This window comes from Meriones unguiculatus (assembly GCF_030254825.1).
Source record: "Meriones unguiculatus strain TT.TT164.6M chromosome 13 unlocalized genomic scaffold, Bangor_MerUng_6.1 Chr13_unordered_Scaffold_28, whole genome shotgun sequence".
Taxonomy (NCBI): domain Eukaryota; kingdom Metazoa; phylum Chordata; class Mammalia; order Rodentia; family Muridae; genus Meriones; species Meriones unguiculatus.
Genome location: NW_026843644.1, coordinates 8,639,606 through 8,662,532, shown reverse-complemented (window position 1 = coordinate 8,662,532; position 22,927 = coordinate 8,639,606). Strand labels below are relative to the sequence as shown.

At 36.7% G+C, this 22,927-nt stretch overlaps 2 protein-coding genes across 3 annotated transcripts in view; one reads left to right on the top strand and one right to left on the bottom strand.

Moving 5' to 3' along the window:
- Positions 1–3,619: 3,619 nt before the first annotated feature.
- Positions 3,620–22,927, top strand: part of LOC132650729 (zinc finger protein ZFP2-like) — a gene marked incomplete at its 5' end in the record, with an annotated part of 124,616 nt that continues 105,308 nt past the window's right edge. Inside the window, one exon of the mRNA XM_060376067.1 lies at positions 3,620–4,049. Within this exon, the coding sequence (XP_060232050.1) occupies positions 3,620–4,049 (430 nt within the window). The remainder of the gene's footprint in view (positions 4,050–22,927) is intronic.
- On the bottom strand, positions 15,940–22,864 carry LOC132650657 (vomeronasal type-2 receptor 26-like). Of its 2 annotated transcripts, XM_060376007.1 has the most exons (3): positions 22,285–22,864; positions 16,785–16,954; positions 15,940–16,105 (listed from the first exon to the last, which is right to left on the bottom strand). In XM_060376007.1, exons 1-3 carry the CDS (start codon positions 22,503–22,505, stop codon positions 16,017–16,019), a joined length of 480 nt encoding a protein of 159 aa, XP_060231990.1. In that variant the 5' UTR covers positions 22,506–22,864; the 3' UTR covers positions 15,940–16,016. The 2 variants fall into 2 exon arrangements, with proteins under 2 accessions (XP_060231990.1, XP_060231989.1); XM_060376006.1 differs by lacking the exon at positions 15,940–16,105 and having other exon boundaries at positions 16,240–16,954.

The window sequence follows — 22,927 nt, the reverse complement described above, 5'->3', positions numbered from 1 at the left end:
CACAGATCCAACTATTGGACGCCATGCAGTCTCTGCTACCCAGCTTATCAGACACAGTATGCAATCAGCCCAATCATCTGGGATCTATTTTTAGTTTTTACTGAATATGAGTATTTTGATTGTATGCATGAATATGCACCTCTTTGTGTGCCTAATCCTCACAGTAGTCTGAAGATGTCTTCAGAACTCTTATAGCAATTGATAGTAGTGGGTCCCAGGTAATCACTGATAATTGAGCCCAATTATTTGAAAGAGCAGCTAGAACTCCTCACTGCTGAGCCATCTGTCCTGTTTTATGTTGCTTATTTATGATCAGCATTTACATTGTTAATATTTTCATCTTTCTATTTTTAGCTGTTTAAACATGCATTCCCTTTTAGTAAGATATCATTGAAGTTACAGTTTAATCTGGGGCAGTGCAGATTTCTGGAGAATAAATATATAACAGGAGTGAATGTATAATTCCTTGTAGAAGCTTCAGTAAAGACCTCTGAGTTCTTTCAATATTTTGTTTGATTGACTTTTAGAGGAGGCTCTGTCTTACTATATAGGTCTGGCTGTCCTAGAACTCTTTGAATAGATAATGCTGACATCCAGTTCAATAAGATATACCTGCGTCTGCCTCCTGAGTGATGAAATTGAAGGCATGACAGAATACACCCAGGTTGTCCACCATTTTTTTGTAGTTAGTAACTGTTAATAAATTTCTCTGATCTGTACTTAGTATTGTTCATCTGTTAATTTCTCTGTGTGTGTGTATCTGTCTCTATGTCTCTGTCTCTCTATTTCACACTCTTCTCTCTGTTTGTCTTTGTCCACATTAATTGCCATGTCTATTCCAAAGCTATATCCTCTTCAAAAAGTTCAGATATGATACAGTTAAAACTTGTTATTCCGTTTTTTTCTAAAATGACTTAGTGATAACATTAAAACTTCTTTTTAATAGAAAAGTTTGAATCTTTATTTTTAATCTATAGACTACATTATTTAGTAAGGAGGATATACAAAACAATGATCAAAGAATAATCATGTGTTCTATTCCTTTTCTTTTGTCTGGTCACTCAGAAATATGGTGTTATTGGCTATGATTTTTGTTGCTTGCCACTCACATTATTTTTATCCATGTATTCACTGTAGTCCACTTTCCCTTCCACAAATATATGAGCCCCCCTCTTCACATACTGATATGCCACATCCCTGAGCCCTGGTCAAAACATAATATTCAGTACCATGTTGTCTTTTGACTGATGTTACCCATCTGTTCAGTGTCCCCTGATCAACACATCTCATTTGTTGCTATATAAAATATCATGACTGTGTTTTGTCCTTCCACCTGTCTCATGACAGGGTCCTGACCTACTCACCCAAGTAAATGAAGATGATTCATAGATTGCTCAAGAACCCAACTAATGGCTACTTTATATTCATGTCTTACAAACTGATGAAACACAGGTTTTTGAAGCATGCCTTTGGTTTTTTTTTTTTTCAATCTAACCTTTAGGCTTTTTCATCTCCCCTACTTCACATCAAACACAGCACCCAACTGTATAACATTCGCACTTCTGTGTCAGAAAATAAATTGAAGAAACACTAGAATTATATGATTATATTGCCAATGAAATATAAATTTATATTGTTGCCACTCTTTCTGTTGTACAAATGCATGGCATATTTTAGAATTCGGTGACCTTCAATGATGTGCATGTGAAATTCAGCCAAGAAGAGTGGGCCTTGCTGGAACCTTCCCATAAGCAACTCTACAAAGATGTGATGCTAGAGACCTGTGAAAACCTCACTGCTATAGGTAAGACTGCAATTTTTCTTTCACTTTTAAAATAAAGAGACAACTTTTACTTTGTTATTGATCCTCTTCTGTAATTCCAATTGAGAATGAGGAGGAATGAGGTAAATAAATCAGGCATGGTTCTAAGGGTCACAGAAGATAGTGATTTAAGTTTTGCCTTAATAATAACATGATATTTCCAATAATATATATTTTCTGGTGCTATATTTTAGGCTACAATTGGGATGACCATAATATTGAAGAACATTTTCAAAGTTCTACAAGTAATAAAAGGTAACTTTATGTGAATGTTGATACAGATATAAATCTTAAATTTTAATGTGTCCTGGAAGTCTGGTGTTTTTTGTTTGTTTGTTTGTTTGTTTGTTTGTTTGTTTATTGGCTGCTTTTTATTTTCTGTTTTTGAAATAGATTTTTTTCTGGGTATCTGTGATTTTCTTAGACTTGCTTGTTAGACCAGCCTGACCTCAAAATCACACAGATCTGCCTGCTTCTGCCTCCACAAGTGCTGGAATTGAAGGCATGTACCAGCACACATGGCTGTGTCCTGGAAGTTTTAAAGAAAAGCAACAGTGTAAAAACAGCACTGCTTTAAGTGTACTGATGATCATTAAAATTTCATAATTCCATGTTTTTCAATGTCAGGTATCTGATTTGTGTTTACAAGGCACTCCCCTAAGATAGAAGAAAATAAAATAATATTGTAACAAAAATACCATTTGAATCATATGGACATTACAGCTACTGACTTAAACTGCCAATCTGTTTAGTCTCATTCTATCTACTCAGATATTGTAAGAGGTGTACACACTGAATTGGTGATCAGTATGTGTCCAAAACCTTCTAATAAGCAAAAATTACATAGTAGAACCAGTGTTACTAATTTTCGTGCAGTAACATTGTAAAGTTTAGTGAAAGGAGCAGCTTATGAGAATCAAGAATATTGTTGTGGAGAAACCTTAATCCCTATATGACATGTCTATGATGAACAAAAACAAACTATGTTAATTCAATGTGGGAATCTTTATTATTTTTGTAAATTAAACTGGTATATCATATGTCAAAATGTTTCTAAGACACATGAGCATAGGGTTATTGAAAGAAGCAGTGTCCCTGTCTTTCTCCAAGAACAATTGATTTGGTAGTAGTCCCTACTGTGAGTAAATTTTCTGAATGTGATAAATGGTTACTGTTAATTGGTTTGCAACTTCACTGAGAATTCATCAGCAAACTCATATTGCTGAAAATACCCATGAATACTAGGAATTTGGAAATTCTGCTTGTCTAGGCTCACTTTGTAAATGAAGTATCATTCATACAGTACAAAAATTTGTGAATGGGATTTCTGTGGTAAAACTCTGAGTTCTTACAATACTCTTCATATATAGGAGAAAACCTCTTATAGAAAAATGATGCTACAAAAGTGATCCACATAACAAATGCTCTTACCATCACAGGGATCTTAAAAAATACCCATAATGAAGGGGAATACTGTGAATGTGAATAAAGTGATAAAACTTTAAAATTTGATTCTTCTTTACAATTGGACCAAATTATGAAATTAATTCATATAGATAAATATATTTATTAGTGTAATGAAATGACTGTGGTAAATCTTTCACATGTGCCAATTTTCTTTGCAGGCATGAAAGCAGTCATACTGGAGAGAAACCCTTTAAATGCACTCTATGTGGTAAAGCCTTCCCCTGTATCACTGTTCTCCTATGGCATAAAAGAACACACACTGGAGAGAAGCCTTACAAATGTAATCAATGTGGTAAAGCCTTTGCAAAAAGCAGTCAGCTCATACGGCATAAAAGAACACATACTGGAGAAAAATCTTATGAATGTAACCAGTGTGGTAAAGCCTTTGCACAAAACAGTACTCTCTTAAGCCATAAAAGAACACATACTGGAGAGAAACCTTATGAATGTAATGAGTGTGGTAAAGCCTTTGCAGAAAACAGTACTCTCTTAAGCCATAAAAGAACACACACTGGAGAGAAACCTTATGAATGTAATGAGTGTGGTAAAGCCTTTGCACAAAACAGTCATCTCATAAGCCATAAAAGAACACACACTGGAGAGAAACCTTATGAATGTACTGAGTGTGGCAAAGCCTTTGCACAAAACAGTACTCTATTAAGCCATAAAAGAACACACACTGGAGAGAAACCTTATGAATGTAACGAGTGTGGTAAAGCCTTTGCACAAAACAGTAATCTCATAAGACATAAAAGAACACATACTGGAAAGAAACCTTATGAATATACCCAATGGGATAAAGCCTTTGCACAGCAGAGTAGTCTCCGAAAACAGGAGAAGACACACAGTGGAGAGAAGCCTTGTGAGGGTAATTAGCGTGATAAATCCTTTGCATGTAACAATCATCTCCTAAGACAACAATACATTCTGGAGGGAAACCATAGGAATATAACTATGTGGCAAAGCCTTTGCACATAACATCTAATACATAAAGTAACACATACTGGAAAGATGTCTGACTGTAACCAATGTGAAAAATCTTTTGGACTTCAGAATAATCTCCACACTCATGAAAGAAATCCTAATGGAGAGAAAGCCTGTGAGTGTTTTTAACATGGTGAAACCATTCCACATTTGTATAATCTTCATCATCATGAAAGGATTCATAATAGAGGAAAAACTTATGAATGTGTTAAAATGGTGAGGCCTTGCACAAATCCAGAGTAATCATCAACATAAAAGTATTCTTATTGGAGAGGAATTCTTTGAGTATAAGCAAGGTGGAAAGGCCGTTGTGTACTTTGGTCCACTGAGATGCAACAGAACTGTAAAACTAGCTCAATGGAAATGACCTCCCTTTTCTGAAGGGGAAAGGGGATAGGGGCAATAGGAATGGAGGGTAGTCATGGGCAGAGAAGGGAAGGGGATTACTATTGGAATTTAAAGTAAATAAACTTATTTTTAAAAAGAATACAATGAATGGTGAATATCAATTACATGCAACAGTATTATATAATGTGTTTATGGTAGACTTATTGATAATCCTGATTCTCAACATTTACTATTTTCAGTTGCCTCACTTTACACAAGAAACTTTTAGTCCAGTGGATGAATATGTAGGGAATGGTGAACTAACACCAGCCAGGAAGTTCTCTGAGAGTAACACAACAGTGGTAGCCTGGAGAAGTTTCTTTGTGTACACATACCTATTGTTCCAGGGGTACTATTGAAAAACATCACAACCCACACTGAATTTTGAGATATGAGGGAGGAGGCTTTCTTTTCCATGTATGAACCTACATCTGGAGTAGATGTGTAACCATGTCAAGGGTGAGTTTTCTCTGCCTGACTTCATCTACAGAGTGTCTTTAGACATAGACACCACCAATCAAATTTGATAGATGGCCTTTGACACAGATCACTGATAACTCTCCCCTCCCTTCAAATATAGGATAATTTGGATCTGTGTCCTTGTTCTTATTCATATAATAGGAATGTGCTGTTTAATTCAAATCAAGCATCCTTGAATATCCTAGCATTAAACAATTATCTACACCTATGCTTGGAGCATCCCAGGCACTCCCCAAGGGATATAAGCCTCTGTTTTCTGTTTTCTGGAATTAAAGTTGAACCTACTTTCTAAGGTGGTTCCCAGAGTGGCTGACCACAGTTATGCTTGCGGGCTTTCCAAGCTTTATGCTAATCATCTTCTGCCCCTTATGCCTTCCTGGGCTCGTGGGAAACAGCCCTCCAGGCAGCAATAGAATCACATTCTCTGAAATGCCTGTGATAAAATGTTTCAGACATCATAACATTTCAAATTTCACATGTTTCTGGATGTGAAATGGTCAATCAGTGTCTTGGGGTGGGACTCTTTAAAATGAGTTATACTTAGTGTTTAGTTCATGGTAAGGTTGCAGGCAAGCTTCATGGTATGAAATCTTCTGAGGTGAGTACAGTGGCCGATGGAAAAGAAATAAGAGCAGAAATTTTATTTCTCTGTTTTTAGTAGCTGAGCACTGTTCCAATAAGATATGGGTGGATGGCAGAGGAGAGGAACTCCCCTTTTGAGTAGGCTAGGGAAAGGGGATGGGGGAAGATGAAGGGAGGGTAGGACCAGTAGGAGTTGAGGGAGTGACCTTCAACCATCATACATAATGAATAAATTGTGAAAAATAAAAACAATTAATAAAATGAAAAATAGTAAGAAAAACAAAAGAGCAAAATAGCAAAATTTTGAGTCTAGTTTGGGTAACTTCCCTCCCTCAAAGAGAAGAAAGAAGATATATAGAAAGAAAAGAAAAACATAATCTTTGTCTTTGTCACCTTTCTTCCCTGTGGGCTCACTTGATAATCATTATCCAATGGAGACCATGCTTCTCTCACTGAATTTTATGTTACCATAGCAGTAGGATTCAAACCTGGAACTAATGGCAGAGGTTCCTAGTTAACATATCAAATCAAACCTACCTGACATTTTCTCCCAGTAATCCTTCAGTTCTTCCATGTTGTCTGGTCCTCCAGGCTAGTATAGTCCATGCAATACCCTGAATTCTCCTTCCCAGGGCCTGAGCAAACCTCACTTCTCCTTCACCCATATATAGGCAAACTATTTTGGCTACCCGGTCCTGTCAAGAGCCATTCAGGAGCAACAGCAAAAGAGCTGTAGAACTCATGGAATGTGGCTCCCCTGTTAGCATAGTCATGAGGAGTTTGTCTTGGAGAAGCATAATTCCTAGAACTGCTTGTCCTGCGGACTTTGTGCTCTTATGTAGCATATCTCTGTTTATTGCCCTTATGATGCCCATATCCCTCATAACATGAGTTGTATGAAATCTCTAAGGAGGCTTCTAGCCCATCACTGGGCGATATCTCTGCCATTTAAAATTAACAATGTTTGATCTCTTTCCACCTGTTTATTGGAGCAGATTAATGAATTAACCACTGCCCTTGAAAGGAGCCATAGATGTAGATTGTTAGCAATGGCCATTACACTTAGAAAGAATTTGGAAAAATAGATTGTTTAACAAGGTCAGGGAGGATTTTTTTTTATTACTGTTGCTCTATAGTATTACTTGAGATCTGGGATGAAGATACCTCCAGAAAATATTTTATTGTACAGACATGTTTTTATCAATTCTGGGTTTTTTTGTTTGTTTTTAAATATGAAACTGGGAATTGTTCTTTCAATGTCAGTAAAGAGTTGTGTTGGTATTTTTATTGGAATTGCATTGAGTCTGTAGATTTAGTAGAGTGTCCATTTTTACTGTGTTAATCCTACCAATCCTGGAGCATGGGAGATCTTTCCATCTTCTGATATCGTCCTTGAATTTTTTTTCCATATAAGTCTTTCATTTGCTTGATTAGAGTCACACCAAGGTACATTATGTTATTTGTGGCAATTGTGAAGGGGTGTTGTTTCCCTAATTTCCTTATGAGCCTGTTTTTCTTTTGTATACAAGAAGGCTTCAGTTTTTTGTTTGTTTGTATGTTTTACTTAATTTTTATCCAGCCACTTTGTTGAAGATGTTTATCAGCCGTAGGAGTTCCCTGGTTGACTTTTTAGAGTTATTTATATGTACTATCACATCATCTGCAACACAAGCTGGACTGGATGTGGAGAAAAGAAAACACTCCTCCATTGTAGGTGGGAATGTCAACTTGTACAACCACTTTGGAAATCAATTGGTGCTTTCTCAGAAATTTATGAATAGTGCCACTTCAATATTCAGTTATACCACCCCTGGGCATATATTCAGTAGGTTATCAACCATACAACAAGGACATGTGCTCATCTATACTCATAACAGTTTTTTTTTAAATAATAGTTAGAGTCTGGAAACAACCTAGATTTCCCACAACTGACGAATTTATACAGAAATTGTGGTACATTTACACCATGCAATACCACTCAGCAATTAAAAACAAGGAAATCGGCAGGCAAATGGATGCAACTACAAAATATCATCCTGAGTGAGGTATCCAGAAGCAGAGAGATACTCATGGTATATATTCACTTATAAGTGGATATTAGTTGTATAAGATAAAATTAAAAATACTAAAATCTATAGTCCTAATTGAGCTAAACAACAGGGAGGACCCTATGGAAGCTGCTTAATTCTCATTCAGAAGGGTAAATAGGATAAACACCGATAATGGGAGAAGATAGGGAACAGAGAGGGCCTCTGAAAGAATATACATAGCAGTGTATTGAAGCAGATAGTTAGACTAATAGCCAAACTTTGGGCAGAGAGCATGGACTCAAATGGAAGATTAAGGAGATAGAAAGACCTGGATGGGAGAAGCACTCTATAAGGAGGCCAATTAAGTCAAAAAATGTGGGGCCAGGGGGTCGTCTTCCAACAAAGGACCATACATGAACACCTAGAAACACTGCTCAGATGTAGCTCGTAAGTATCTAACTCAGTCTCCATGTGAGGTCCCTATTAAAGGTAACAGGGGCTGTCTCTGACATGATCAGAGTGGCTGGCTATTTGATCACCTACTCCTGGGAGGTGCAGCCTTGCCAGGCCACACAGGAAGAAGTTGCAGCCATTTCTGGTGAGACCTGATAAGGTAGGCTAGGATAAGATAGGGGAGGAGGACTTTGCCTATCAGTGGACTAGGAGACGGGCATAGGGAGAGAAGTGGGAAGTAGGTTGTAACTGGGAGAAGATGAGCAAGGGGCCTACAGCCAGAATACAAAATGAATAAACTGTAATAGTTAATAAAAAAAATGAGTTTTTTTTCCTGACATGGCTGGTCTCAGGCAACTGTCTCTTAACAACAACTAGAAAGAATACTATTTCATCTCTATACATTTTCCTTTTTCCTGTAACAGTATTTATAATAAATATCCTTGACTAAATTCAGTGATTTGTTGTATATTTCTAGTATTATAATATAGAAAAATATTTTACAAATCAAATTTTGACATGTTAAGTGTGTAAAAATAGTTTATGAAAAAGTGGCTTGAATTTTCAAAAGAGTAAAGAATGATTACGCAAAACTCTGGAGGGTGAAAATGGAAGGAAAAATGATGGAAGAATAAATAATACATAAATAAATTATTATCTCTTACACATTAATTACAAAATTTTGGTTATTGAGATTTAAAAATATAAACACAGAATATTTCTCAAGTAAACAATATATCCTACTATTAATAGCTGTTCTGCACACACCCTTAAGTATTTCTTTATATTATTCCTTTTTTGTCACTGAAATGTGTTCTTTGACATGTCATGCCACAACACCCTGATGTTCGGGCTCTAAAACTGACCATCCAGTTCTTATTGCAGGGTACTGACTGCTTATAACCCAATTAGGAGTGAAGTCAGACAGAGTTTGATTCCTGTGTCTAGCTCAGGTTACAAGTTTTGCTTATACGTTTTGAGTTAATTCACAATTTCAAAGTAAGTTGACTGCCTTTCTTGAAATGTTACATGTTACTCTCACATACACACACACACACACACACACACACACACACACACTTGCCTGATGAACAAGACATGTAATAGCAGTTATTGACAACACAAGACTTGAAATTGTGTTTCAAAAAGAAGGCTGTATGGGAGATTTTGTAGGGAGGACAGGGATGTGAGTAATAATGTGATTATATTAAAATCTCAAAACAAAAGTATTTGTTTTCCATGAATTAAAAAATTGAATAATATGATATTTTGCACTCATGTGTTTCAGGACAATCAAGTCAGATCTAACTGAGCAGACAATAAGTTGTGCTTCAGTAAACATGAGTGTAGATGTGTGCTGGACCAGCCCAAGTCATCTGTTGTTTTTATATGGATAATGGTGGAATTCCTCATTCAGTGTGTACAGTATATACTCTCTTTTAAATTGACTTAAGGATTTTAAGTATTTCTGTGAATTGTACAACATAAGGTTCCCCCAAACTTCTTTCTTGGTCCACTTTCTTCTACTGTCTCCTTCCATCCTTTTACCAAGAGATGGTGTCCAACCTGGATGGTAAAGAGTGTTCACCATCGCAGCAGAAGAATGATATTGTTGTCTAGTCCATTCTGTTAGTTCCTGTCATTCTATTGGAGAATTGAACTTTCAAATTGAGAGTTTTCAATGAACACTGTTTACCATTTCCCATTATTTTGTAGTTATGGTTTGGGGTTTTGGCCTCTTTTAATTTGAAGCTTGGGATTATTCATTCTTTGTATTTTCTTGGGTGTGGTTAATATTTTTAGATAGGAGTGTTCCTTCTATTGGCTTATATAGTAAAGAAGTTTTACATAGATATTGCTCATATTTGTTTTAATTATGCAATATATCTTTATTCATCCTTTATTATTGAAAGTTTACCAGATATAGTAATAAGGGTCTCTTAAAGATTATAAACAATCTGTATCAGCCATTCTGGGTTTACAATCTCTCATGGGAGATCAGGAGTTATTCTAATGAGCCTGAACTTATATGCTACTTAGTCTTTTCAGCTTGCAACTTTTAATATACCTTCTTTGTCTAATATACTTTTCTTTAGATTTAGTATTTTGATTTTTATGTGCTCAGCACAATTTCTTCTCTGGTACACTTTAATTGTTGTTCTGTATAACTTTTGTACTTTTATAGGCTGACCCTTCTTCATTTGGTTAAGGATATATTCTATTACTTTACTGAAAATATTTTCTGGTTTTGATGTGAGTTTTGTCTTCTTCCTCTATTTCCATTATTCATAAATTACTTTTTGGCACTTTGTAGATCGTCTGGATCTTTTGTGCCTGGCTATTTAACGTTTCTTTTGACAAAACTATCCAGTTGTTGCTGTTTTTCTTCTTCTTCATCTTCATCTCCTCATTGTTCTCTTCCTGCTTCCCTTTTTTCCTCTTCCTCCTTCTTCTTTTTCTTTTTTTCCTCTTATCCTCCTTCCTTTTTCTTTATGAAATAGACATTTTACTCATATATTCATTCTGATTAAAGTTTTCCCTTCCTCTAATCCTGAAAACTCTTTCCCATCTCCCCTTCTATCTGGTCTAAATTCACCCTCATAAAACAAGGAGGGCTATAATTTATAATAAAAAAATAAAATAGGAAAAAGACAAAAACAATCACATCTTAGTAGGAAAAACAAAGAAAAGAAAAAGAGGCCAATGGGGGACAAGATGTAGACTTGTTTACACATGCAGGGACCTCATAAATACTAAACTTGAAACAATGGTACACACACAAATGACATGTAGCTTTAAAAATAGAAAAAAAAATTATGTTTATCATATCTTATAGGTCTATATTAGTGAGTATATCCCATGTTTGTCTTTCTCCTTCTGGGATATTTCACTCAGAATGATCTTTGCTAGATCCCACCATTTGCCTGCAAATTTCATGATTTCCTCCTTTTTGATTGCTGAGTAGTATTCAATTGTATAAAAATACCACAATTTCTGTACCCATTCCACCGTTGATGGACATCTGGGTTGTTTCCAGGTTCTGGCTATTACAAATAGAGCTGCTGTAAACATGGTTGAGCAAGTGTCCTTTTTGTGTACTTGAACAAACTTTGGGTATATACCTAGCAGTGGTATAGCTGGGTCTGGAGGAAGCACTATTCCTATTTGTCTTAGGAAGCGCCAGATAGTTTTCCAGAGTGATTGTACCAGTTTACATTCCCACCAGCAGTGGAGCAGGGTTCCCCTTTCTCCACAACCTCTCCAGCATGTGTTATCGCTTGAGTTTTTCATCTTGGCCATTCTGATGGGTGTAAGGTGAAATCTCAGGGTCGTTTTGATTTGCATTTCCCTGATGGCTAATGAGGATGAGCATTTCTTTAAGTGTTTTTCTGCCATTCGATATTCCTCTGTCGAGAATTCTCTGTTTAGCTCTGTTCCCCATTTTTTAATTGGATTACTTGGATTGCTGCTTTTCAGCTTCTTTAGTTCTTTGTATATACTGGATATTAGTCCTCTGTCAGATAAAGGGTTAGTGAAATATCCCAGAAGGAGAAAGACAAACATGGGATATACTCACTTATATAGACCTATAAGATATGATAAACATAATGAAATCTATACACCTAAAAAAGATAATCAATTGAGCGGACATGGGGTAAGATGATCAATCCTCATTTAGAAAGACAAATGGGATGTGCATTGAACGTATGACAGGAGTCTACTGAGCGCATCTGAAAGACTCTAACTAGCAGTGTTTTCAAAGCAAAGACTCATGAACAAACCTTTGGCAGAGTACAGGGAATCATAAGAAAGAAGGGGAGTTAGTCTGATGGGGAAAGGATAGGAGCTCCACAAGGACCAAATATATCTGGGCACAGGGTATTTTCTGAGACTGACATTCAACCAAGAACCATGTATGGATATAACCTAGAACCTCCACTCAGATGTAGCCTGTGGTAGCTCAGTAACCAATTGGTTTCCCAAAGTGAGGGGAACAGGGACTATTTCTAACAGGAACTCGATGACTGGCTCTTTGGTCTCCCCACCCCCGAAGGGAGGAGCAGTCCTGTTAGGCCACAGAGGAGGGCTTTGCAGCCAGTCCTGAAGATACCTGATAAAACAGGATCAGATGAATGGGGAGGAGGTCCCCCCCATCAGTGGACTTGGAAAGGGGCACGGTGGAGATGAGGGAGGGAGGGAGGGAGGGACTGGGAGGGAATGAGGGATCGGGACACGGCTGGGATACAGAGTTAATAAAATGTAACTGATAAAAAAACAAACAAAAAAAAAAAAACATCCGCCTGCATTTAAAATGACATTCTCACAGAAGACTCTAAGGACACATCTTCATTATTAGATCAGACATTGGCCTTTCAGGAAACAGTGACAGTGAGGGATGTGACCCAACTTCAAGCTCTTAGAAGCAAGGACAGCATCCTTTCTTTGGGTGTGCAGAGCCACAGGGCATTGCAGCATGAACAGACAGATGCTTGATGAATGTCCACTGACTGACTGGATGGATGAATTCATGGATGTTTCTTCATTTATAAAACATGTGGCAATAAATAGATAGATAAAGAAAGAAAGAAAGAAAGAAAGAAAGAAAGAAAGAAAGAAAGAAAGAAAATGAAGGGGCAACATGCCTAAACTTCTGGGACACAATGAAAGCAGTGCTAAAAAGAATTTTATAAGTTATAAAATTAACATATAAAATCAGTAGTCCACATGACTATAAATGATAAATGGGCTTATAAAAAATTAGGAAAACAGCATACATCACAATATCCAGAAGTAATATAATATATCTTGGGGTAACTATCCAAGCAAGAGAAAGACCTCTGTGACAAGAACTTCACATCTCTGAAAAAAGAAACTGAAAAAGACATCAGAAGATGGAAATATCACCCATGCTCATGGATTGGTCAAATTAACATAGTAAAAATGACAGTCCTACTAAAAGCAATCTACAGGTTCAATGCAATTACTATCAAAATACCAACACAATTCTTCACAGACCTTGAAAGAACAATTTTCACCTTCATATGGAACACACACACACACACACACAACAGAATAGCTAAAACTTTTTGTATAATAAAAGAACTTCTGGAGGCATTTCCATACCTGACTTCAAGTTGTACTACAGAACAATAGTAATAAAATCTTATGGGACAAAATGAAAGCAGTGCCAAGAGGAAGTTCATAGTACAAAGTGCTGCCAGAAAGAAGTTTGAGACATCTCATACAAGCAACTTAATGACACACCTAAAATCCCTGGGGGGAAAACTAGCAGACACGCCCAAAAGGAGTAGAGAAATGGAAATAATCAAACTCAGAGCTGTAATCAATGAATTAGAAACAAAGAAAACAATTCAAAGAATCAAAGAGACCCAAAGCTGGTTCTTTGAGAAAAATCAACAAGATAGACATATCCTTAGGCAAACTAACTAAAAGGCAGAGAGAAACTGTCGAAATCAGCAAAATCAGAAAAGATAAAGGGGACATAACAACAGATACTGAGGAAATCCAAACAATCATTACGTCTACTACAAAAGCCTATATGCCACAAAATCTGAAATTCTAAATGAAATGGACAATTTTCTTGATAGATTCCATTTACCAAAATTAAATCAAGATTGGGTAAATAGATTAAATATAGAACTCTATATGCCCCAAAGAAATATAAGCAGTCTCAAAAGTATCCCTTACAAAAAAGTCCAGGGCCAGAGGGTTTCAGTGAAGAATTTTACAGACATTAAAAAGAGCTAACTCCAATTCTTTTCAAACTATTCCACAAATGAAAAGCAGAATGAACTTTACCAAACTAATTTTATGAAGCCACAGTCACCTTGATACCTAAACCTCATGAAGACCCAACAAATAGAGAACTTCAGACCTATCTCTCTTAAGAACATTGATGCAAAAATACTCAACAAAATAATTGCAAACTCAAACCCAAAACACATAAGAGATATCATCCACCATGACCAAGTAGTTTTAATCCCAGGAATGCAGGTTCAATATACAGAAATCCATCATTGTAATCAATCATATAAACAAACTGAAGGAGAAAGACCACATGATCATCTTCTTAGATGCCAAAAAAGCATTTGACAAAATCCAATACCCACTCATGTTTAACTAAGTCTTGGATAGATCAGGGATACAAGGCACATTCTGAAACATAGTAAAGACAAAAATACAGCAAGCCTATAGCCAACCTCAGACTAAATGGAGAGAAACTTAAACCATTTTCCATTTTAACTTATACTTTCAATTATAAGATGAAAATGTTTTATTGGCTTGACCACAGCAAATTACTTACTAATAATGTAAGATTCTCAGCTTCCCCTGCTTATGAGTGAGGCTTACCTGCCATGGTAGAAGCCAGTCTGTGTTTTTGTCTTCTTTAGATTCCATTTCAGTTTTGCTCAATAGCATTTTATGCAGGGCATGGGCCACTGCATACACTGCACTCCATATGGAATAGCTTGGCTCAGAAATAGTCATCATATCATTTATTTTATCCTTAGTCTTTAGGGAAATATTCACTGGACAAGGTTTATGATTTCCACATCCTGAAGCAGGAGGTGAACAATTAAAATTGTCAATCCAGAACTTAGAGAAGTAAACATCTCCTGGGTAATGGGAGGGTGTAAGGGCCTCAAGAAAGTGCTTGAAGCCAGGGATAGTTCTCTTTTTTAAAAATGAGAAGCTTCCACTGAATAGGTTTATCAAAACATGCTTTTCATTTAGTATAGACTCTAACTATGTCGAGTGTGGCTTTGCAAAGATCCACACCCTCTTTCTGGTGATAAAGATACGCATGTTTACACAGAAGAACAGCAAGTCATCCATATCACCATAGAATAAATTCACATTTACTCCTGTATGTTGTTTCAAGTTCAGCAAACCATAATCATATTTTACATTTTCATTCCAATTCTCTGGGAGTTTTTCTGCAAAAGCCACACAGATATCTTCTGACACCATCATTACTTTCAGGTCAGAGAGAAACTCCCTTCCTCTCTGATCATCAGAAACAATGAGCCCCACCCACTTCCAGCCAAAGTGGAGTAATAAAGAGATTAGCCCTTGGGCTAGACCTCTGTCTTTAGTAGACATCTGATAAAGAAATGGGAATGTATCTTTGTCACTAAGCATGGAATCAAATGGTCCATATGTGACCTGAGGAAGCAAAGAAAAAAAGTGATTCTGAGTTTCAGGTATTTGGAATCATCACCCTGTGTGAGGAAGTGACTTCATTATTCAAATATGAAGATTAAAGGACTGAATACTGTTAAGGAGAATGTCTTCTGTGAGATTAGCTTGTCCCTAAATTATGTGGTGGAATAGTCTTTTACAAATACCATAGGATCCAAAGTTACTAAGGTGTCTGCAGTAGCCAAGAAGTAAACAATAAGCTGTTCACTGGCTTTGAAAGGCACGAAAGATCTCTCTTGTTGCATTAACAATGCAAAAGAGTACCTGATGTAGAGAAAACTGCAGAAAGCATTAACATTAATCACATAACACCATATTTCAGAGAACCTTCACCTTTATAAAAGCAAATACAGAAAGAGACTAACAAAGTTTTTAGAGATTCAGTTTCCTAAGTTAAAATGGTGCAAGTTGTGATGACCTGGGGCCCCATTGCCAGGGTTTATTGTATCATCCCTCTAGTTAGATTTGATACAGACAAATCTCAGACAGATGAAAATTATTGTCTTTTATTTTTATTAACTTAGCTTAAAATACATTGATGAATTGTTTAACTGAGTGATAACAATGAGAGTTACCATGTGGGTTTTTTAATCTTGATTATTGCTGATTCTTGTTGTCACCAAGTATTTTTTGTTTGTAGTAATGCCTGATGACAGATGCATTTCTTCAGTGTAGCCTGCAAGAGTCATTTGTGATGATACAGCTAAGTGGTTGGTCTCTGTGGCTGCTATTCTAAGATCTACTTTCCTGAATGAGATCATTAATTCCTTGAAAGATTTTCATCAGTGATGGCATTAATCATTGTTCCAAACTTAGTTACATGTCCTGGACTTTCTTTTTCCATATGTCAGATATTGACAATTGTAGGAATTTTGAGATGTTTATATGCTAGATTGGGCAGTTAGGAATCTTTGCTGTAGAATTTGACTTATTATCAAATGCAGACTGAGTATCTACAGTACATCATCCATTTTTTGGAGATCATGGATACTACTAAATGATCTGCTTGGAAATTTCGAGAATTTGCTGTCCATGGTTTTCACCACACTCTGTCATCTGTTAACTATTGCTAAATCAAAATAATTTGTTCACTACTATTTGAAATCTGCCTACAGTAAACATAATCCACTTTTCTGTTTTCTTTTGTTTCTTCTGTTATTGCTCTTTTGTTGGTTTGTTTATTTCAGTCATGTGTAAGATGTGGTTGTGCTTAAAAATATGTTTCTAACTTACTTGTGGGACATTGTAGAGCTCTGAAAGTGTTTCAATTGCAGCAGAAAATTCCGGCTTTTTTCCTGAAATGATTCCTAGAGCTTTGTGTTGAGTGTTGCACTTGTAGTTAGGGATATACTCACTTCTTCCAGACAGCCACATCAGAGGGCCCTCCAAGGTCATTTTGTTAGAATTAAAGGCATTGTAGATGTGAAAACCCAAGGTCATATTGGGAAGCAGGTTTGAGTCCTTGTTGATCTCTTCAATGGCAAAGTATAAGGTCAGCAAATATTGATAGTTTCTCCATTTCAGTCTAAACCCGAGGGATAGAAGGATGGGTATTGTCAGTACATTTTTCTCAAAAAGTCTTTATCAAATACAGGACTCTAGAGGTCCTAGCCTTTGACTTTTCCTGTTACATGTAAATCTTGTGTGAATAAGCCCCTGACAAGTCAGGAACGTCATGGAATGGCTCCTAAACTCTCAGAAATTTAACTGTTTCTAATATTTTTTGGTGTTCATTGTGTGCGTAAAATATCACTTCTTTGTATCTTATGACTACTGAATACTTAGGTGCTTATGACATTTCAGCTCATGGAAGCCCTGGGTTATAGAAGAGTCACTAAGGTGTTCACTAGGAATATAATAAGTAAGAGCTTCACAACCTTTTCTTTTGTAATGATTCAATGTCATACTCACTTTTGAAAATTCTAACAAGTTTATGTGCATTCCTAGTGTTAAATTGTCTCTTTGTGGTATAGACCCCTTTGAATAAAAGCTAGTATCAGTTCTCAGTGCCCACAGGGTGGCCTTGGAAACATGTTTAACTCCAATTCACAAGATCCTTTCTGGCATCTTTGGTCACCAAGGACACCTGTGGTATTCACACATATATAAGAAGGTGAGCTCTCGAATAAATGAAATAAGAATAAATAAGTATGTGCAAAATAGTGTTCTTGGGTTTGAAAAATGACTGATATGTTATGACTAGTTGCTGCTCTTGTGGAGGACCCTTATTCAAGTCACAGTAGCCAGTTTTAGGTTCCAATAGTGTGTATCACCAGTTCTAGAGGATCCATGTCCTCCACTGGCCTCTGAAGGGACACTGCATACAAGTGGTACACACAAAAATATGTAGGCAAAACACTCATAAACATAATGTAAACTTTATTAAATCTTTACAAAAACTCAAAAAGTATTTAAAAATTAGTAAAGGAAAGGTGTTTCTCTAAGCTTGCAAATTAAATGAATGAGTAGAGTTTTCTAGGTAAGGCAGGGGGAAAAAGTAATTTAAAATAACATATAAAAAAGAGGAAAACCCAAAATACATTAAGACAGTACAAAAGTGCTCATAATGGGAGAAAGTGGTACTTTGTTGCAGGTAGGTGAGTTGAACTGTGTCACACATAGCCTTCAGTGCTTGGGGTTGGGTCCTCAGAAGCTTGTTTCAAACATTTAGTATATAAGAATCTGGGTGACCCTAACAGAGGGAGCTAACAGAAATTATTAGCCTGAAATCCACTGGGTTCTACTGAAGGAAGGATTCTGCTTTCTGACCTGCCATCACCAGAAAGAAATTCCATTTGGTTGTACCACATTAGTCTGGGATCTGTGGCTAGATGTTCTGTTAAGAAAGAATCTATTGGGCAAAAGCAGGGAATTAGCAACAACATAGAGAAAGAGAATTTGTCTTCCTTAAGGATTATCTCATACTAAATATTGAACTGTAGGAATGTATGCATGTATCAATGAGAACTCCTGGACAGAGCTGTGTCTACAAAAACTGGCTATAAAAAATTCATTGATGTGGAGAGATTGCAATGTTGTAGTTTGAGAGGTTCATTAACATAGCCCAGGCTACCTGTAGCACCCTGAGTAGCCATTTCTTGGACAAGTTATGGTTAAGATGATGCCTATATCTATATCTGTATCTGCATCTGCATCTCTATCTATCATCTATCTATCTATCTATCTATCTATCTATCTATCTATCTATCTATCTTTCTATCTATCTAGATATGCTATAGCTGAGATGATGAATAAAATAATTTTAGAATGTAGTAACCCAGCACATTCCTAGCTTTGCCAATCTAAAAGACAAGAATGACATCACATAGCCATCTTGGGCCTATATGATAACTTGCTCCATTTTACTGTCAACATCCTCTCTGAGGTTTCCAGTGCTTTATTGGATTTATAGTTTTCTTTATATATTCTGTTACTATGAAAATTCATGAAGCTGCTTCCACATTGTATCATGGAATTTGTGATAGCCTAAATTGTGTTCACAGACTCTCAAATTTATAGAAGAAATTCTATCTTTTTTTTCATTTGAGCTGAGGGCTTATGTTTTTCCAATCACATGAAAGCAATACTAAAGACTAAAGAATCGATTCAGTTGGTTATGTCTGTATATTTATTCATTTATATTTGTGTGACAGGAACGTCACAAGAAGATAATCAGGGTCAATCAACCAGGCCCCAGAGGGTTCTAAGAAGTCTGATGCACCCACCAAGCACAATACAGGGTCTCAACCTAGCTCCTCTGCATATAAGTAGCTGATGTGCTGATTAGGTTTTATATGGGCACACTAGTTAATGGAGTGGACATGGATTATATTGTATGTTTGTTTATCACTTTACCCTGATAGAACTTATCTAACTGACCACAGGGGAGTAACACAAACTCAATCATCATAAGACTACAGGGGCTGGGGTGTGTAGGTAGGGGGCAGAAGAGTGGAGGAGGATATGGGAGAGAGAGTAGGATTGGGAGGAGAAAAGAGTGGGGCCTATGACTAAGATGGAAATGTAATTAATCAATAAAAAATATTCCAGTGAAAAATACGATAATAAGCTAGATGTTCTCCCTCAAAGCCCTCAGAGAGTTCTGCTGAGTACGGATTTAAGGAATGTAATGAAAATTATTTCTTTGCCAGACATCTGGAGTTGGTTGCTAAGATATGCAGACATGGCCTTTCCTTTGATCATATTTCAACTGTGATGATGATGACGACTGAACCATGAATTGCCACATGCTTCACCTAACAATAAATCCCTGCCTAACCTTTGGACACTGTTGAGTTAAATGCTCTACTCTGCCTGACCAAGGTAGGTTACTTTTCCAAGTTCCTGCTCCATAAAAAAATAAAAAGCAAAGGCCTCACAAGTCTGATGTTTAGTTTTCATGATGCCTTGTGTGGCAGCTGAAGACAATGTTGTTTTGTGTGGCATCCAAAGACTGTCAACCTCTGTTCCCTACAAAGTCTTTGAGAACAGCATGGAGGATCCCAGACTTGGTGCCCAGGTTTCCAGTAAGTCTCTGTCATTTTGACTGATATAGAGGCCAATTGGATTATACTTCCTGCTCAAATTTACCCCTCTCAGATCTCTTGTCATGTTCAGAGCATGTTGTCACCATAGAATTTTAGCAGAGTTTATGAAACTTTATACAGCTCCCCTGAACAAGGCTGCAGCTGCATGGTTAGTCCATATCATGCATGAAAGCCAGGCTTTGTTCTTTTCTACAGATATCTAGATCCCCTGCTGAAGAAGGCATTATCTTGCTGGCTTCACACTGAAACATCCAATCTCACAAAATTAGATTTAAATGAGATTCAAAATGAATCTACTAATACCTAACAGTTTACATTTTATGATTCTTTCATTTAAAAGAACTTGCTTGTCAATCTGTCTCCTGGTAAATGCATGGATGGGGGAAACAAATATCTTAAAGTTGATGGAAATTTTGAATGTCTAAGAAAGTTATTTAATGTATGTAAATGCAAGTTGTAAATGTCTGAGAAAGTGGTTTAAAGTATGTGAAAATGAGACTTAATGAGTTTAATATTTCATAATTTTAAAATATTAATCAGTGGAGTAATGATATGCTATGAAAAGCACCAGGTGAAAGCACTGGCTAGTCTTCTTATAGTTACAGGACCAAAATTTTTAATGTCATTTCATTCCTGCTGAAGATATAGTTCAATGCTTCTCATTGTGCTGAAATCTTATCTGTCATTAAATCTTCAGAGAGTGGAAAGGCTGTTTGTTTTTTAGCCCAGAACCATCCTTATTTGGTGCCCAATCTGATCTGTAAAGCATCAGTCTACTCCAACTGTTTACAGACACGTGTTACCTGTTTTTCCTACAGTGAGAATTTCAGTGTAGATTATAGATTGTGGTCATGTTAATATATTTAAAACTTGTATATCTCTGTGTAAACTTTAAACAACTATGATTTAATCTTCAAGGAGTTGAGACTTGATCCACCTATCATAGCTCAAACAGAATCTAGATTAAGACCGGTCAATTAACGATTCAGTCTTTTCTGTCTTTTATCCATCTCTGAGAATGGGCTCTTTTCTTCCTCCTGTGTTGGGATTCCTTCTCTCTCTTGCTGCAGTGGGCTACTGAACTATGGTTTCTCTATCTTGTGAAAGCATTCTTAAGAGTTCTTTACTTCCAGAATAAATTAGACATCCTTGGTCATTGTTTTTTTTTTTCTATTCAAGTACTCTATAACAGTAAAAGTACCAGGACTTTAGTCTAGTATGTTTGTTTCCTAATCTGAGAGGAAATAGGCATTGAAGTTTCAAGAAGGTACTTTTCAGCAAAGGACCACCCTATTCCCAACACTGATGTTCAAATGAACATATGTACCAATTATAGCATCAACTGAAAAACAGGAATATAAAAAAGCCTAATGATTCCTCCACATTATCATAAATAACCAACAACCTACAATACAGTTTCTCAGAGAGATAAAGTGGCAGATATATATTTCAGAAAGTAAAGAGATGAACAACAGAAAAGAAAACAGAACCAAGCAATGAATTCAACTGGGCATCGAGATAAGAATCAGAAGTCTCCATGAGAACTTGGATGAGGGATAGAACAAACAGCTGTACACAGAAAAGACTGTGTAGCATAAAAGACAAATCATAAGTTAACACTGAGATTGTGAAGGAGGAGAAAGACAGATAGAAATGTTGTAAATTAAAATCATAAAACCACCAGTCAAATCAGACAACACTGGGTTTCCAGCAAAACTAATTAAGCAGAGAACAGAATATGGGCATAAATGACATGGATTTCAGAACGCTCTATTACAATATCAGTGATGATCAAATAAGTGATAAGTATGACCACAGTGTCTAAACTCTGAGATACTTTAAAGATAGTAAAGCCAGAACACGTGAAATTGGAGAGTCTAAGATTTCTACTGAGCACATAGGGATATTCAAGTTCACTAGAGCAGAAACTCTCCAAGTCTCTGGAAAGAAACAGATATACAAACATAAGACATTTAGATGGCCAGATAGACCTGAGAAGAATGGAAACTTATCTTGACATATTAAAGTCAGTGTGTTAAAAATATGTAAGTCTCGCCATGGAATCACACCATGGAGAGACACAAAAGTCGTTCTTTTTTTCTATCCCTGATTTCTTTCTGAATGGAAACATAACAAAGAGAAGTTGAAATGTTTTCAGAGGCACAATGAAGCAGAAAAAATGTGAAACTATTTTTCACATTGTTCTGTATCTAGTTCATTATTCTTAATGGAATTACATGTGTTTAGCAGGTCATCTAGTACTATCTTTTAACCAGAACAACCATAGCACATTCAAGCAAGTACTCACAGGTCGAAATTCCATCGTAGACTTGGTTCTGTGTCAAAAAAGTTCTGGTCATTTTGGGATAGATCAAGTGGAATGGAAATGGGAATAAATGTAGCAAGGTTAACATCTGCCTCCATGTAGGTGTTGGTCTTTCCATAATAACCACAATGGATCAGAAATATCTCTGTTGATGTATACACAGGTTTCAGGAGGAGGCTGAAGCAAAGCAAAGGAAGGGGCATGTCAGGCTCTTCACTACAGAGAAACAGTCCCCTGCATTGAGGCGGATCCAAGGAGATTGTTGGCTTATGTCCTGCAACAGGCTCAGACCTCAACAATGTCAGAGAAGACTTTGTATGCTGCAACTGTTTCCTACTGTTGCTTCAGGCTCTCAGTCTTTGCATAACCAAAGGTTCTCATGATAGGCCAGCTCACTCACTGTAGCAAAGTCCAGAAAACTGAGGGTCACAGTGCTGAGATATTTCGGTCACTGTAGCCAGACTTGCCCTGAAGTTTCTGTCTTTTTATTGTTCTGTTCCTCACATCCATGTACTCTTGGAATCCCATAGCCCTGAGGCTTTGCACCTGGTTCCTCCATGTGGGTGAAAAACATGTTTGGTTCTTTTTTCAACAACCTGTATGATTTCATCATGGTCCACAGTGA

Excerpts from the sequence above, each read along its gene's own strand:
- LOC132650657 (XM_060376006.1), bottom strand. The coding sequence starts at position 22,505 with ATGCCCCTTCCTTTGCTTTGCTTCAGCCTCCTCCTGAAACCTGTGTAT. Across the intron at positions 16,955-22,284 it reads CTACGATGGAATTTCGACCT|ACTGAAATGGAGAAACTATC; the intron begins GTGAGTACTTGC and ends CCTCGGGTTTAG.